Genomic DNA, 15,641 nt, shown 5'->3' on the forward strand with positions numbered 1-15,641 from the left:
GTCTGTTTGTGTGTGTGTGTGTGTGTGTGTGTGTGTGTGTGTGTGTGTGTGTGTGTGTGTGTGTGTGTGTGTTTACCTAATTATAATAAACAAGAAAAGAAGTGAGCTACGGTCATGGGGTCGCATTTTTATGTCTTGATTGGTCAAACTTTGCTTTGAATTTGTGTCAGATATTGGACTGGATGACCCTGTCCAGGCCATTCCACAGGTTTAAGTATTTATATGGTAATTTATATATATATATATATATATATATATATATATATATATATATATATATATATATATATATATATATATATATATATATATATATATATATATATATATATATATATATATATATATTCAAGCATCTTGTCATCTTCAGTTTCTCTCAATATATTTTGTTTTTTATCCTATACAAAGAAATCTTCATCAATTTTGTCTACTCCCATCATCCCCTGAATATGCACTCATGTCACCTTCCCTCTCTTCCTTCCTCCAAGGATGGAAGTCCCAGTTTCTCCAAGCTTTCTTTATGCCATGAAATATATCACACCGGGTGTGTATCTTGGCATTCTTTGGTTGTTGTAGCATCTGGAAGAATACATCATAAGTAAAAGAATTTGTTAGGCACCAGGCATTGCCAACAAAACTTTTCCAGTCATGTGCCATTACATGTACAAATAGCATTTTTAAATACCAAAGTAGTAAAATATTATATTCCTGAGTGTTTTATTATTCAAAAGAAACAACCCAAGACATGTAAGTAGTTCCTGGAGCTTCCTGAGGCCCAGCTTTGTCAGTCACTCTTGTAAGGGAGGGAGAGCCTCGTACAGAAGCTGTCTTTGTCTGGCAGTGAGGGTCGTGATCTCTTCCACTCTGGCCCTGTGCCGCGTCCACTCCTCCCTGCGATGGACACAAAGATACACATGATGGAGCAGCCCACAAGACCTTAGCTAACTCAATATGCCCCCACAAAATCAGTCTTCATGGGATAAAACAATTCTTACTCTTGGATCTGCTGGAGGGTGTTTGCCAGCCAGCTTTGGAGGTGCTCCCTTAGGTCAGCTTCTCGGGCATCTATCAGAGCCAAGTGGCGGTCATGGATGCCTGCCAGTGCTGCCTGCAGGGTGTCGCTGCCCTCAAACACCCTGGCTGTCCTCTCCTGCTCCTCCACGCTGGTGCACTCATCAGCCACCTTGGTGAGTCAGGGTTTTAGGATTATTGTTTCAAATTTATATCATTTAGTTTCTTACCACAAGCAGCAAATAGTCACTAAACCATGAATTCCCATAAAAGTGTCTGAAGTAGTAGTAGCAATAGTAGCAGTATTAGTGATAGCATTAGTTATAGTCATCGTTATCATCATCAAAGTAGTAATAGTTGTATGAGTGATGCTACAGGACGCTTAACCTATGACCTTACTATCCTTTCTGAATCATATACGGTTCTTCGCAAATGGGACTATCTTACAAAATGAGGTTATTCTTTGTTGATTTATACCATCAACTGCTGGCTGTCATGTGGGTGAACTTGGGATGGGAAGGTGGTTTGTTGCATGGAGACTTCCTCAGAGGGACCCACAAAGAAATCGTGTCATTTGGTGGGTATGGCAATGCACTGATTACTTTCATTGGTTGACTGACTGTAACTCATTCCATTACCTTTGTGGAGAGTTCTCGGAGTCTACAGTAGAAAGCATATGCCAGGCGACGCCCCTCTTGAAACTCTGCAGCAGCCTCCTCCAGGAAGCCCCCCACCAGGCTCCCCAGCTCCTCCCGGGCCCGGGCCACCACATCCTGAGAGAGAGAGTGAGACTGGTAATGAAGATAGTATATATAATTGTTTCTCCTCAATGACTAGTTCTGAATCAGGAACGTTAGGTCAAAACACATATGTTAGCAAGTAAAACAAAAGTGTATTGACTTTTTAGTAAGTACATAGCAAGACAGTGGAATACGTTTAAGCCTTGTGTTGTGTAATGTGATTGATAGAAAGAAAATAATTGCCACAGTCATCTCTAACATGATCGTCGGCTTATATTTAACCATAAATGTGTGATCTACAATGTGCAGGTATCGTACATTCATGGTATGGCATCACCTTGATTTGGTCCGACAGCGTCACTTCAGCAGTCAAGAGGTCATAGGAAGTTTTGTTTAAAAGGCCGTCAATTTTCTCGTGGAGGGCTGCTGCTTCTGACACCCGGGCCTCGTGAGCGCCCTGAAAGAAGAGGGGGAGATGGAGGAAGAGTTCCCTTTAGAAAAATTTAGCTGAAGGACCTATTGATAAATGAAGGTAAATGTCAAATGATCGAAAAATTTCGATGTTTCTCAATTAATTTCATTTTGTAACTAACAGTACCAGTTTTCACTCTAAGCATGATCCAACACACTCAAAGATCCCATCAGTTATTGTTTTCTTCACTATCACTTCATCTATAATCCATGATAGCCCCCACCCCCAACCCTTCTTCACCGCCCCCCTCACCTGGTCGTCTCCCAGACTGGCCTCCTCCGCCTGCTGCAGCTCCCGCCCGGCCCGCGCCACCTCGCCCACCTCGGCCTCCAGCTCCCGCACCGCCCTGGGACGTCAGATCGTATAGGTGAGTCGTGTACATAATGCTAGTGTTACTTATGTGTCACTCTTTGGTTACTTTTAAACGGCATGTCTTTCTTGATTTGATACTTGAAAAACTGATGTAGTGCTTTATATAACTGTTTTGAAGATTCTCACCCGCGGGCATGGTCGTCGGCGCGGGTCCTCGCATCTCGCAGCGCCGCCCTCAGGAGGCGCAGCTCCGTCTGGCGCTGGTCCTCGTGCTCCAGCCCCTCCCGGAACACCCGCTCGCACACCGCGTTGAAGTTGTCTCGGTATCTGGCGGCGGGCGAAGGTGGTGGTGGTGGTCAAGGAGTTGGTAGTGATGGTGAAAGAGGTGGTGGTGGTGATGGAGGTTTTTAAGTAGTTACAAAATCCACTTAGTTTATATAACAGCTCTGAAGAATATTGTATCTCTTTATAGTAAGAGCACAAGAACAGCTTCAGCGCTTCCATTGCTTATTGCCTTATCTATCTATCTATCTATCACTATCTATCTATCTGTCTCTCACTTTGTCATGAGGGCGTGGGCTCCTGGCAGCTGCAGCAACACGCCCATGTCCTTGTCCCCCCTGAACATCCTGGCCAGCAGCGAGCCGTCGTCCAGCGCCAAGACGCCCGCCCGCCGGTGCGCCTCCATGTTCCGCCGCCGCTCCAGCTCCGCCTCCTCCTCCTGCCTCATGCGCTTCTCCTCCGCCTCCACCACCTCCACCTGCGACCTGCCAAAGAGAAAGAGATTATTATGAGAGAAATATGCTACAGTTTCGATGCGTTTTCGTTCCAACATCAGATATTTATCCCAGCAGAACCGTATCTGGTGTAAAATTATGAATTAAGCAACGGTAAATTAGTACTTGTTCAGATAAAGCTATGCATGAGGCTATTTATAGTGCATTTTTTAAGCTGATCAAGTTATATAATGAAATCCAAAGTCATTCGTAAATGGTAAGATCAACATCGTCTCGTTTTTGCAGTTATAGTTCGATGCGACCGATGCAATATATGAAGGGAATGGAGGGGGGCGGGGGAGGCTGTCGTCAGCAATCAGCGGCGGGCTCCTCTGCTCTCTGCTTCTGGAGAATGGCTCGCAGCAGCACGGACCTGTTGTGCAGCACCTCCATGGCGAAACTGTTCCTCGCGCTCACCAGGTTGCTGTGCGCCGCCTTCCGTGCCTTCTGCAGTTTCATTTCGGCCTTCTTCACGTGTTCGCTCGGCCAGCCCGGCGTCACCGCGGCTCCCCTGTACGAGGGGCTCGGGGCTCCACCCCCCTCCCCCTGCCCGTCCTGCAGCACGGCGGTATTGGGCGGCGCCTCGGTGAGGGGCTCTCTCAGCATGCGGCTCGCACAGCACGCCACGCAGAGCCACACCGCAACCACCAACACGATGGTTCTAGTCATGATGATAAACAAAATTATATTTACAAAATGGCGCGTCTCTGAAAACAGACGAGAGCGGCGGTGAAAATGAGGATCGCGGCTGACGGGTTGATGTTGTGGTTGGCACTCGCATTGTGTCCGGTGTGACTCATCCATACCAGAGGAAGTGTGGGGGCATGTGTGTACATACGGAGAATTAAGAAGTGGGCGATTACTCCTGCGGAGGTGTATGGTGTGGGCACATGTTGACACAACAAACAGAGGAAACGAGCGTGTGTATTTCACGGAGCCTTGGGAGCGGAGACGCGTAGCTAGTATGCTTGTAAGAGTAAAGGATGTTGATGAAACCGAAATATGTTGAGAGAAAAGCGTGATTTACTTTGTTCATGTTACCTTTGAAAGTGAGCCCTAGCTGCTCAGCAACTCCCGAACAGCCAATAAGATTTCACTCTTCCCAGCATCTACCAAGCACATACAGTATGGACTGGCCAATGATCTATACTTAATGGGAAAGGGGAGGGGCGTATTTTCGAAGCTAGACTGAACAGATTAAAGGCGCTTGCACAATCACCCAAAAAAAGCAAACATCACCACTGGACACGAAGTATTATAATCTGAATGAGTTCAAAATATACCTACATAATACACCCTCTCATATTTGCCTCTTTTCTGTTTTCTAGGGGGCACCTATTACCTGTGGAGATCAAGGGCCTTGGCATGGTCCTGGGGCGTGACGCGGCGGTGGTCCAGGTAGCCGAGGCAGGGCAGGTGGGCCAGCACGAGAGCGGGGTAGTCCTGGCTGCTGACGGGGTTGTTGGCCAGGCTGAGGCTCGCCAGGCTCTTAAGGTGACGAAGAGTCCACACCTGCAAGAGTAGTAGTAGTAGTAATAGTAATAGTAGTAGTAGTAGTAGTAACAGAAAGCTGCTCTCTCTCTCTCTCTCTCTCTCTCTCTCTCTCTCTCTCTCTCTCTGAAACAATTACTAACTCACGTATTCTAAGTCCTACAAGAAACACAGCCACAGAATCACAACACATACACATCAGATAGTCTACCATAGCAATTTTATTTTACTTTTACCTACAAGTGATAAAAACACATATCACAAATACATAGACTATCATAAGAACTTTACCAATAGTCATAACAGAAACACGAACTAACCAGAAACGTATGGATAACAGGCCTGCTACAAACACTTCCAAGCTATCTTTATACGAGAGGCAGAGGAATCACTAACGTCGGAGAGGTGTGTGAGGCGGTTATTGGCGAGCGTGAGAACCTGAAGGCGGGTGAGAGGCTGTAGGGCGCCCTTTTCCAGACGCTCCAGCCGGTTGTTGTGTAAGGCGAGGACCTCCAGACGACGCAGGGCCCCGATACCGCTGAGACGTTTGATCTGACGGGGTAGAGAGCGAGGAAATCAGGGTTAGGTATGTCCATGATTGTTGTGAGAGATTGGGAAAGAATGGGAGGAAGGGTTTGTAAGTAATGGTAGTTATAGTAGTGGTAGTGGTTGTAGAAGCGGTGATAGTAGTGGTAGAAGTAGTAATTTGTTATTGTTGTTGTAATAATAATAGTACGTAGTAGGTGCTATAGTATATATTAGTAAGAATTATTATCATTTTATTATTTTCATTATTATCATCACTATCAGTATTGTTCCTCCTCCTCCTATACTACTACTACTACTACTACTACTACTACTACTACTACTACTACTACTGCCACCACTACTACCATTACCACCACCACCTCCCGCCTCCCGACCACACACCTGGCACTCACCTGGTTGAAGGATAGGTCGAGCCAGGTGAGACACGGCAGGCGGTCAATCCCCGAGGAGGAAGTGAGGTAGTTGTTGCTCACCTCCAGCCGCGTCAGCCTCTCCAGCAGCCACACGAGCTCCAGACTGCCCAGCCCTGACACACACACGTAAGTAAGTAAATAAGGTAAGTAAGTTAAGTAAGTAAGAAAATAAGTAAGCTATTATTTTCAGCTACTCAGAATTATTATTATTATTATTATTATTAGTAGTAGTAGTAGTAGTAGTAGTAGTAGGAGGAGGAGGAGGAGGAGTTGTTGTTGTTGTTGTTGTTGTTGTTGTTGTTGTAGCAGTAACATCAGGGAGAGAGAGAGAGAGAGAGAGAGAGAGAGAGAGAGAGAGAGAGAGAGAGAGAGAGAGAGATATTAGGGTTACAGCTGTGGCGATGACTAACCACCTGAGTGTAATTTTATTCTTATTTCACACACACACACACACACACACACACACACACACAGGACTCGTTTCAAGGTTGCAGAGGAGGAAAAAAATGTTGTTTGGTGATTGCAATAGTGATGATAGTGATGCTGATAGTGATGCTGGTGGTGGTGGTGATGGTGGTGAATAGGCTGAATAAGTTATAAGTGGGATATGAATGTCAACTAGAACACAAAAAAAAAAAAAAAGAAATAACCTAGTTGCTGTGTTCTGTCCCTTCTCTTGTAACTTGACCCACACGCACACACAGAGAGAGAGAGAGAGAGAGAGAGAGAGAGAGAGAGAGAGAGAGAGAGAGAGAGAGAGAGAGAGAGAGAGGGGGGCTGGAGTAGAATTATTATGAGGTTGTATATATAAGGTCAGGACTGAATTAAGGCTTGTAGAAGAGTAAGGAAGCATAAATGGTAGAGGTGGAGGAGGAGGAGGAGGAGATGAAAGAGATGGACATTGTGTTGAGGAGAGGATGAATGTTTTAAAAGGAGCATACCAGAGACAAAGAAAATAGCTGTTGTTGTTTTTGCTGTTGCTGTTATTCGTCTTCATCTTCTTTTTCTTCCTCTTTTTCTTCTTCTTTTATTTCTTTGTCTTCTTCAACTTATTCTTTGTCTTCTTTTCTCTTCTTCTCCTCCTTCCTCCTCTTCTTCTCTTTTTTCTTTGTCTTCTTCTTTGTCTTCTTCTCCTCCTCTTCCTCCTCCTTCTTCTTATCTTCTTTGTCTTCTTTGTCTCCTTTGTCTTCTTTATCATCATCATCTTTTTCTTCTTTGACTTTTTCTTCTTCTTCTTCTTGCGTTCCCCATTTCCTTGCGGTCGCGCATAATATGTAATAAGAATCTGCTATCTTCCTCGGTTCATTATATTTTTGACATCCCGTTTTTCGTTTCCCGGAGATGGCGGTTCCGTTGCGAGATGTAATTTCACCCTAAGTCATTTTCTTCTTTAATTAATGCGTAAGAAAAGTTTCCGTGTTACCAGTTTTTCGCGGAACAATATAATTCCCTTACGTCATTGCAACTGAATGCGTGCGTGTAATCCCAGTGATCCGCTGTACACACTCCTAGGATCATATTCTTAAACACTTCTGCTCCCAACCTCACGTATCTGACAAGGCTTTCCTAGGAGTTTACGGGCATATCCAGGGGTAATTTTATGACCCTTCTGGTAGTTTGACCTTTTTCCTGCACCATGAACCTAAAAAGAACATTCCTCAGAAACCGACTGATCTCCATTTCGGCCTTTGAAAATAATAGACGTGGTAGGTGGAAGCGTTTGACCATGCCGCCCTATAACCTTGCCATGTGCCTTCCTCGGCAGGCTTTGTAGCTACTCTGATAATATTCTCAGTGTTGCATCAAGGAACTAAATCATTGTTATCTTAGAGGAAACGCTGACGCTAATGTTATTTTGTATTTTATTATCTCTATGAATCAAAACACACGGAACTATCTATTATATCAGCGAAGTTGCATCATCTTGTATATGCATGTAAGCTATTTGATAGAAGAGAGAGAGAGAGAGAGAGAGAGAGAGAGAGAGAGAGAGAGAGAGAGAGAGTGTTACATACCGCCCTCTACTTAGCTATATGTCTCCCTTCCCCGCCCTAGTATCGCTCGAGCAGTGCCACAGTGAACATAAGTGGCTAGAGCGGCGCCAACACTCCACCCTGAGAGATACGCGCAGATAAGAGAGACCGGGAAAAACGCGCAGGTAAAAATAAGAAAAAGAGAAAACAGTAGATGGTTATATATTTGAACTTTGTGGACTGGAGGGCATTTTTTAAATTATGCAATCAGAATGAATGAAAATGTTTGTACTGATACCAGAAAATGCCTTCAAAATAGTTGATAAGAAAACAAACTATTAGAGTGGCGGGCATTTTTATAAAGTTATGCAGAGTGTTTGAAAATGTTTGTACTGATACTAGAAAATGCCTTCGAAATAGTAGATAAGAAAACAAACGAAGAAATAAGCGAATGAAGTGAAGTAGATGAAGTATATAGTGTGCAGTAGATGGTTATTTCAACTTTGCGAACGAGTTGATAGGAGGGCATTATAGTAATTACTTATGCAATCAGAGTGAATTTAACTGCTTGCACTGATACTTCCAGGAAAAAAAAATTCAAAATTGGAATAAACAAACGAATAGACGAAAAAAAGGAGTAAAATAGATGGTTGTTTTAGCATTGTGGATTAGTAAACAGAAAGAAATTTGGGTTTAGTGACGTAATAAGAGTTTATGGAAATGTTTGCACTGATACATACTTAAATAAAAATATAAAAAAACTCTTGCAAAATAGTAGATTAGAAGAAATTAGACGAATATAGACGAACGAAAGGAGTGAGGTAGATGATAATTTGAACTTTGCGGATTAGTATACAGAAATGTTTGCACTGATACATACTGAAATAAATAAAAACTCTTGCAAAATAGTAGGTTAGATGAAATTAGACGAATATAGACGAACGAAAGGAGTAAGGTAGATGATAATTTGAACTTTGCGGATTAGTATACAGAAAGGAATTTGGATTTAGGGACGCAATTAGTATATATAAAAATGTTTGAGAATATATCCGCTGAAAAACTCAAAATAATAAACTAGAAAAATAGATGAAGAGACGAACGAAAGAAGTAAAGTAGATGGTAATTATAGTACTATAATTTTATGAACTAATAGACATGAAGGAATTTGTATTTAGTTACGCAATGAGAATTAATGAATATGTAATGATGCAAACTGGAAAAAAACTGGAAAGTGGGCGAATAAACGAAAGAAATGAGAGAGAGAGAGAGAGAGAGAGAGAGAGAGAGAGAGAGAGAGAGAGAGAGAGAGAGAGAGTCACCCTTCTCTTATTTGCGTAGGCGTTTCCCTTGACTCTGGCCAATGACTAAACGTTTCGTCAGCTGTTATCTGCACCCTATCTGTTCCTGCGATAACACGCCATAGAGAGCAGTGAGCGATGGGTTGTCAGGGATTAGGAAAGGTTGACACTGTGAAGAGAGATAAGTAATGCGGTATAAAAAAAAAACAGGAAGGAAATAAAGATAGGAAAGAAAGGAAATGGGAGGAAAGAAGGAAATATATAAAAAAGGAAGAGAAAAGAAAGACAGGATTTGGTAAGATTGACACTGAGAAAGGAGATTATGAATGTGGTATACAAAAAAGGAAAGAGGAAGGAAATAAAGATAGGGAAGAAAGAAAGGGAATGGGAGAAAATAAGGAAATATGAAAAAAAGGAAGAGAAGAGAAAGACAGGATTAGTGAAGATTAACACTGAAAAGGAGAGTTTATGAAAGTGATATAAAAAAAAAAAAAAGGAGGGAGAGAGGATAATAAACAAAACAGGAAACGAACTATAGAAAAGGAAGGAAAGAACGTGAGAAAAAGAAAGAAAGAAGGAAAGATAAAATGAGGAAAGAGACAGGAAACAGAAAAGAAACAAGAGAAACGAATGAAATAGAGAGAAAGAGGGAGAAAAATAATAAAAGAAAGGAGGAGAAAGAAAAGAAAAAGATTAACAAAAGAATTAAGAAAACCCAAGGAGAGAGTAATGCTCCCTCAAAGTAACAGAAATAAAAAAAAGAAAAGGGAGAAATATTAAAATGCACAATAAATGAGAAAAAAACATGAACAACTTCCTAAGCAAAGATAGGAGACGAGCATGTAAGTATATTTAAAGAAAGGAAGATGAACTGCAAAGAAAGACAGACTAAGAAAAGAAGAAAAACGTTATTGTATATCCCCAAGCAGTTATGTAGCCAATACTTATCATCACTGAGGAATGTTATCTTATATCTTTCGTCTCCGGTCCAGAAATGTCACGTCAGGAGGCATTATAACACGCTCCTCAATATGTCACGTTAACCCAGCGATGTGAGGCTACTGTGCTTCTCGAGATTACCGCGGATTTTCCTTTCCTTGTCGCGCCCAATTTATACCTACGAAAGCTTTGCATATAACCAGTCAGGTGAGATTGGTGAGACTGCATTCCCGTGTGAGAGTCTGGGTGGGGGTGATTAAAATACCTTAAGTTGAATAAATGTTTGAGTTTAAGACCATCAGACCAAGAGAGAGAAGTGTTATATGATGCAATTGAAACTGTAAAGGGCTAATTTATATGAAAAGCAGGACTGTTGTGTGTTAGCAGCAAGATGTATAGAAGGTGCAAAATGAAGAAATGAAAAGTATAAGAGGTATAGGATCGTGTAAAGCTGTAGGCGAATCGAGGACTGTATAAAGAGGCTGATTGCACCAAGAGCATTCGATTCTAACCTTCATTGCTAAAGCCATCCATAACTCCACTGGCCATATTAGTAAAGGCTTATAGGGTAATAGGACACCTTTTGTAAGCGTGCTGTTGGAAAATACCCATTCAATACTCATGCTTCCCATCACGCAGCTTTCTACAGCTCTAAAGCGCATGTTAAAAAGGTTTAGGGTATCAAGGACACCTTTTGTAAGCGTGCTGTTGGAAAATACCCATTCAATCCATACTAACCCATTCTACCCATGACACGGCTCTCCACAGCTCCAAAGGGCATGGTAGAAAGGTTAAGGGTATCAGGACACTTTTTTGCGAGGGTGCTGTTGGAATATACCCATTCTATCCATTTAAACCCATTCTATAAACCCATTCTACCCATACTACATGCTTGTCTCCTGTCTCTGCTTATAGGAAGTTCATGTTTTTTTCTCTCATTTTTTGTGCATTTTCGTACTTTTCCTCTTTATTTATATCTATTACTTTGAGGGAACATTACTCTCTCCTTGGCTTTTCTTAGTTCTTTTGTTAATCTTTTTTTATTCTCTCTTCCTTTTATTATTTTTTCTCCCTCTTTCTCTCTATTTCATCATATAACCCTATTCGGCTGCCTTGAACGTGGAGTTATCTAGATGGTGTGTGCTAATCTTTGGCCTTGCATCAACCGTAAAACGTTCCCCAGCTGTGATGAACCTCGGCTGAAACACTTGTCAGGTGACCGTGTGGCGGCAACGATCTGACTTTTATTTTACTTATTTATTCGTTTATTGATTTAAAGGGTCATAGGGTCATTTTCTGTGGTCATAAGCAGCAGCAATACCATAGACGCTTTAATTTACTTCGTCTGTTTGTCTCTCTTTATCTGTCTGCCTCTGTCTGTGTATGTATGTCTGTGTCTGCCTGTCTGTGTGTCTTTCTGTATGTCTATCTGTGTGTCTGTGTATCTGTTTTCTTGTCTGTCTGTCCGTATATCTGTCTGTCTGTATGTATGTAGCCTACTCTCTCTCTCTCTCTCACCCACCTTTGAACTGCAGGGAGAGGGTGGGCACGTGGGCACAAGTCTCCCTGGCGTTAGCGTGCGTGATGGGGGGCAGCTGCGGGTGTTGGGCTCGCAGGGCCTCGCCGATGACTTCCAGGGTGAGGGGAGCCATCTGACCCCACTCCCTGCCCCTACTGACGCCCACATCGTCCTCATCGTCATCCTTCCCTTCCTTTCGCCTCCCTTCTCCTGCCCCCCAGTCACCCCCACCACGACGACCAGGGAGCTGTTGTTATTAGCATTAGTGTTAGTATTGGTATAAGTATTAGCATATATTATTATTAGTAGTAGTATTGGTATTAATATTAGTATTAGTATTGGTATTAGTGTTGGTATTAATATTAGTATCAGTATTGGTATTAGTATTGGTATTAGTATTAGTATTAGCATTGGTATTTGTATTAGTATTAGTATTTGTATTAGTATTGGTATTAGTATATTAGTATTGGTAGGCTATTAGTATTGGTATTAGTATTGGTATTAGTATTAGTATTGATATTAGTATTAGTATTGGTATTAGTATTAGTATTGGTATTAGTATTAGTATTGGTATTAGTATTAGTATTGGTATTAGTATTAGTATTGGTATTAGTATTAGTATTGGTATTAGTATTAGTATTGGTATTAGTATTAGTATTGGTATTAGTATTAGTATTGGTATTAGTATTAGTATTGGTATTACCTAGTATATTAGTATTGGTAGGCTATTAGTATTGGTATTAGTATTGGTATTAGTATTAGTATTGGTATTAGTATTAGTATTTGTATTAGTATTAGTATTGGTATTAGTATTAGTATTAGTATTGGTATTAGTATTGGTATTAGTATTAGTATTGGTATTAGTATTAGTATTGGTATTAGTATTAGTATTGGTATTAGTATTAGTATTGGTATTAGTATTAGTATTGGTAGGCTATTAGTATTGGTTTGGTATTGGTATTATTATTGGTATTAGTATTAGTATTGGTATTAGTATTAGTATTTGTATTAGTATTAGTATTGGTATTAGTATTAGTATTAGTATAGTAGTAGTAGTAGTAGTAGTAGTAGTAGTAGTAGCGAATCCATACACACGAACACACATATTACCGTAGATCTCAAGGTGGAAACAGTCGCCATCAAGCCACTGGACTCTTGACATAATTGCATGGCGCTTAACTTGTTCTTGTCCGCCTCCTTATCCTCCTCCGCCTCTTCCTCGTGGTGCGGGTATGATCTAGTGGGTGACTCTTCTCCATCGCTCTTCACGGCCCAGGTATAACTCATTGTAGAGCCTCACTGTTTTTGCCGCTTGCTGGAGAGAAGGGAAAGTGGAAACAGGTGGAAGTTGTGTTTGTTCGTGTTTACAGCGTCCCCGTTGCTATGGTTACTGTGAACATGTTATTTATATCAGTTTTGGTATTAGTATCAGTATTGGTATTAATATTAGTATTGGTATTAGGGTATTAGTATTAGTATTGGCATAGCATAGTAGTAGTAGTAGTAGTAGTAGTAGTAGTAGTAGTAGTAGTAGTAGTAGTAGTAGTAGTAGTAGTAGCAGTAGTAGTAGTAGTAGTAGTAGTAGCAAATCCATACACACGAACACTCATATTATCGTGTGTGTAAAACGTGTGCATTTATCTATTCACAGGGGATGTGTTCAAAATTCGGCGGTTAGATAATATAATGTTATCAGAAGAAGTCATACAACCCTTTATCTCGTGATTCAACGATGCTTGGTAAATATGTCCTTCGATTGCAACAGGTAGGCTACATGAGGTCAGTAGTAGTAGTAGCAACACCTATAAATGCGTAGGCTGGTTCTAGCACCGGTAAGTCTCTATAATAAAGAAATGTCTGAAGTATGAAGTGCAACGAATTGTGGAAAAAACTAATGAGAGATTTGGCAGGTCCTCGATCTCTCATTAGGGAGTGGGACAAGGGTAGCTACTGGTTCCAACACTCCAACATCGTAAATTCTCTACAATAAACATATATCTGAGGTGTAAAGTGCCTAAAACCGCGGTAAAACATGATGAAAGACCTTTTTTTGGCAGCACTCTCATTAGAGGGTGGGACAAGAGTAAACAAGGTTCCAGCGATGTGAAATCCCTATAATTACCGACTGTTTGAAGTATAAGGTGCATCAAACTGTGGTAAAACATGCTGAGAGATCCTTTTTTGGCAGGTAATCTCTCATTAGGGGGCGGGACGGGCTGAATGACATCACGCAGGATGACGTCACGGAAGCGAACGATGACGTCACGCAAAATGTCGTTCTTCGGAGGGAACGTCTTCGCCACACCCGTTGGCCAGAAAATAGGTAAATATGACCCTTTTTTACCCTTTTTCCGTCCTAATGAACTGCTCTAAGGGTTTATGAAGGCACTGAGAAGGCTGGGAAGGTTAAAAATGGGCTCGGGAAGGGCTAAAAAGGGTGAAATGAGTGTTTAGAAAGTGATACGTCAGCTGGGTGTCGTCTGCTGGGAAATATTTTGTCCTTTTTTGCTTTTCTGGCTCACTGGGAGGTTGTCATGTGTTGGTTCAGTGTGTTATGTGTGCTGTGTGTCCTGTTACGTGGTGTGGGTTGAAAGGGGAAGGGGTGAGAATGTGGCTTGTAGTGTTACGGGAAAGATTTCAATATGTGCTATTTTTTATTTGATTATTATTATCATTATCCTCTTCACTCTATTCTCTACTCTCTCTATTCTTCCTATTTTATTATTATTATCCTCTTCACTCCATTCTCCTCTTCCTCTATTCTCTACTCTATTTTTTATTACGTATTCTCTTCGCTATATATTCTCTACTATCTACTCTCTTTATTCTCTCTATTCTATTATTATTATTCTCTGGTTCACTTTTTCTCCCTTCATCTCTCTCTCTCTCTTTGGTTCACTTTCCCACTATCTCTCTTTTCTCCATTCTCTTTTTTTTTTATTCTTCACTGGTCCACTTTCTCTCTCGTTCCAGTCACGCATTTGGTGGTGGTGTTGAGATTGGTGGTTAGTGGTGTTGTGGGTGGTGGTGAGGGAGAATAATAGTGGTGATGGTGGTGATGGTGTTGATTTAGTAGTAGTAGTGGTGTTGGTGTGTTCGTGGTGGTGTTGATACGGTATAGTTGTGGTGGTTGTAATCGTATTCTAAGGTGGTGGTGATAGTGTGGTAGGGAAGGTGGTGGAGGTGGTGGTGTTGTATCGTAGTGGAGTCGTGGTGGTGATGGTGGTTATAGTAGGAGAGGTGATGTGCTCTGGTTGTGGTGGTGGTGGTGGTGGTAGTCATGTGATAGTTCGTCACGGCTAAGAGCACGAGAGATATTGCCTTCCCAACAGCACTATATTTGTAAGGGCGGTGATAGATAAGGTGTAGTGTAGAACCTGGTGGTGGTGGTGAAGGTGGTGGTGGTGGTGGTGATGATGTGATAATCTTTAATAGTAGACACAGCAGCACTATATTTGTATGGGCGGTGATAGATAAGGTGTAGTGTAGAACCTGGTGGTGGTGGTGAAGGTGGTGGTGGTGGTGGTGATGATGTGATAATCTTTAATAGTAGACACAGCAGCACTATATTTGTAAGGGCAGTGATAGATAAGGTGGTTGTGTGGTTGTCGTGTGATTGTAATAGTGGACACAGCAGTACTATTTGTAAGGGCAGTGATGGATAGGCCTAAGGTGTAGTGTAGAACCTGGTGGTGGTGGTGAAGGTGGAGGTTATGCAATAATCTGTAGTAGTGTGTAATGCCAGGAGGTTAATTTAAGTATGGAATGTACACAGGACTTATTTGTAGGTTAGGCAATCAGTTAGGCATAGATCCATTACATAAACCCTAATTCTTGGTCTTGCTTTGGTAATTAAGGGAAGTAAGAGGTAAAAGGTTGATTTTCCTTAGATTCACCCTGACATTCTTATCTTGTCTTCATGCTCCATCTTCCACCAGTCCTCAGTTTTATATCTTCATGTTTGAGTCTCTAGTAACTTTAAACTACTCATGATAGAACTGCTTCCTGCTTTTTTTTATTTTTTTTATCTATATATATGTTTTTTTGCTTGATAGGTTTTGTTTAGTGCGTGCAGTAATCCAAGACATGTTTGGAGGTCACAGATTAGGAAATGGTTTGTCCTCGTTATTTGAAGTTTCATCACCTCA

General features: G+C 41.5%; 2 protein-coding genes across 7 annotated transcripts in view; one reads left to right on the forward strand and one right to left on the reverse strand.

Annotated features, from left to right (window-relative positions):
• On the reverse strand, positions 1-13,630 carry LOC126996943 (dynein regulatory complex subunit 3-like). Its single transcript, XM_050857891.1, has 12 exons — positions 12,604-13,630; positions 11,497-11,740; positions 5,744-5,877; positions 5,199-5,354; positions 4,654-4,823; positions 3,096-3,302; positions 2,722-2,862; positions 2,476-2,569; positions 2,089-2,208; positions 1,650-1,784; positions 996-1,183; positions 1-891 (listed from the first exon to the last, which is right to left on the reverse strand). Exons 1-12 carry the CDS (start codon positions 12,778-12,780, stop codon positions 789-791), a joined length of 1,869 nt encoding a protein of 622 aa, XP_050713848.1. The 5' UTR covers positions 12,781-13,630; the 3' UTR covers positions 1-788.
• LOC126996944 (TOM1-like protein 2) overlaps positions 7,795-15,641 on the forward strand; it is a 21,352-nt gene continuing 13,505 nt past the window's right edge. For 3 of the 6 annotated variants that reach the window (XM_050857895.1, XM_050857892.1, XM_050857894.1), the window contains exons 1-2: positions 7,795-7,922; positions 13,682-13,816. Coding sequence is in view for 3 of the 6 variants with exons in the window: in XM_050857892.1 (XP_050713849.1) it covers positions 13,714-13,816 (103 nt within the window). In the remaining 3 variants the exon portion in view is untranslated. Of the gene's footprint in view, positions 7,923-13,681; positions 13,817-14,858; positions 14,951-14,973; positions 15,066-15,641 lie in introns of those variants that run through there. The other 3 variants (XM_050857893.1, XM_050857896.1, XM_050857897.1) reach the window with 3 other exon arrangements.

The sequence above is a fragment of the Eriocheir sinensis genome, chromosome 11, assembly GCF_024679095.1.
Source record: "Eriocheir sinensis breed Jianghai 21 chromosome 11, ASM2467909v1, whole genome shotgun sequence".
In the NCBI taxonomy this organism is placed as follows: domain Eukaryota; kingdom Metazoa; phylum Arthropoda; class Malacostraca; order Decapoda; family Varunidae; genus Eriocheir; species Eriocheir sinensis.

Coding starts and splice junctions, on each gene's coding strand:
- LOC126996943 (XM_050857891.1), bottom strand. CDS start 12,780: ATGAGTTATACCTGGGCCGTGAAGAGCGATGGAGAAGAGTCACCCACT. Junction 5,355..5,743: donor TCGACCTATCCTTCAACCAG/GTGAGTGCCAGG, acceptor CTACCCCGTCAG/ATCAAACGTCTCAGCGGTAT. Junction 4,824..5,198: donor GCCTCACACACCTCTCCGAC/GTTAGTGATTCC, acceptor CTACTCTTGCAG/GTGTGGACTCTTCGTCACCT.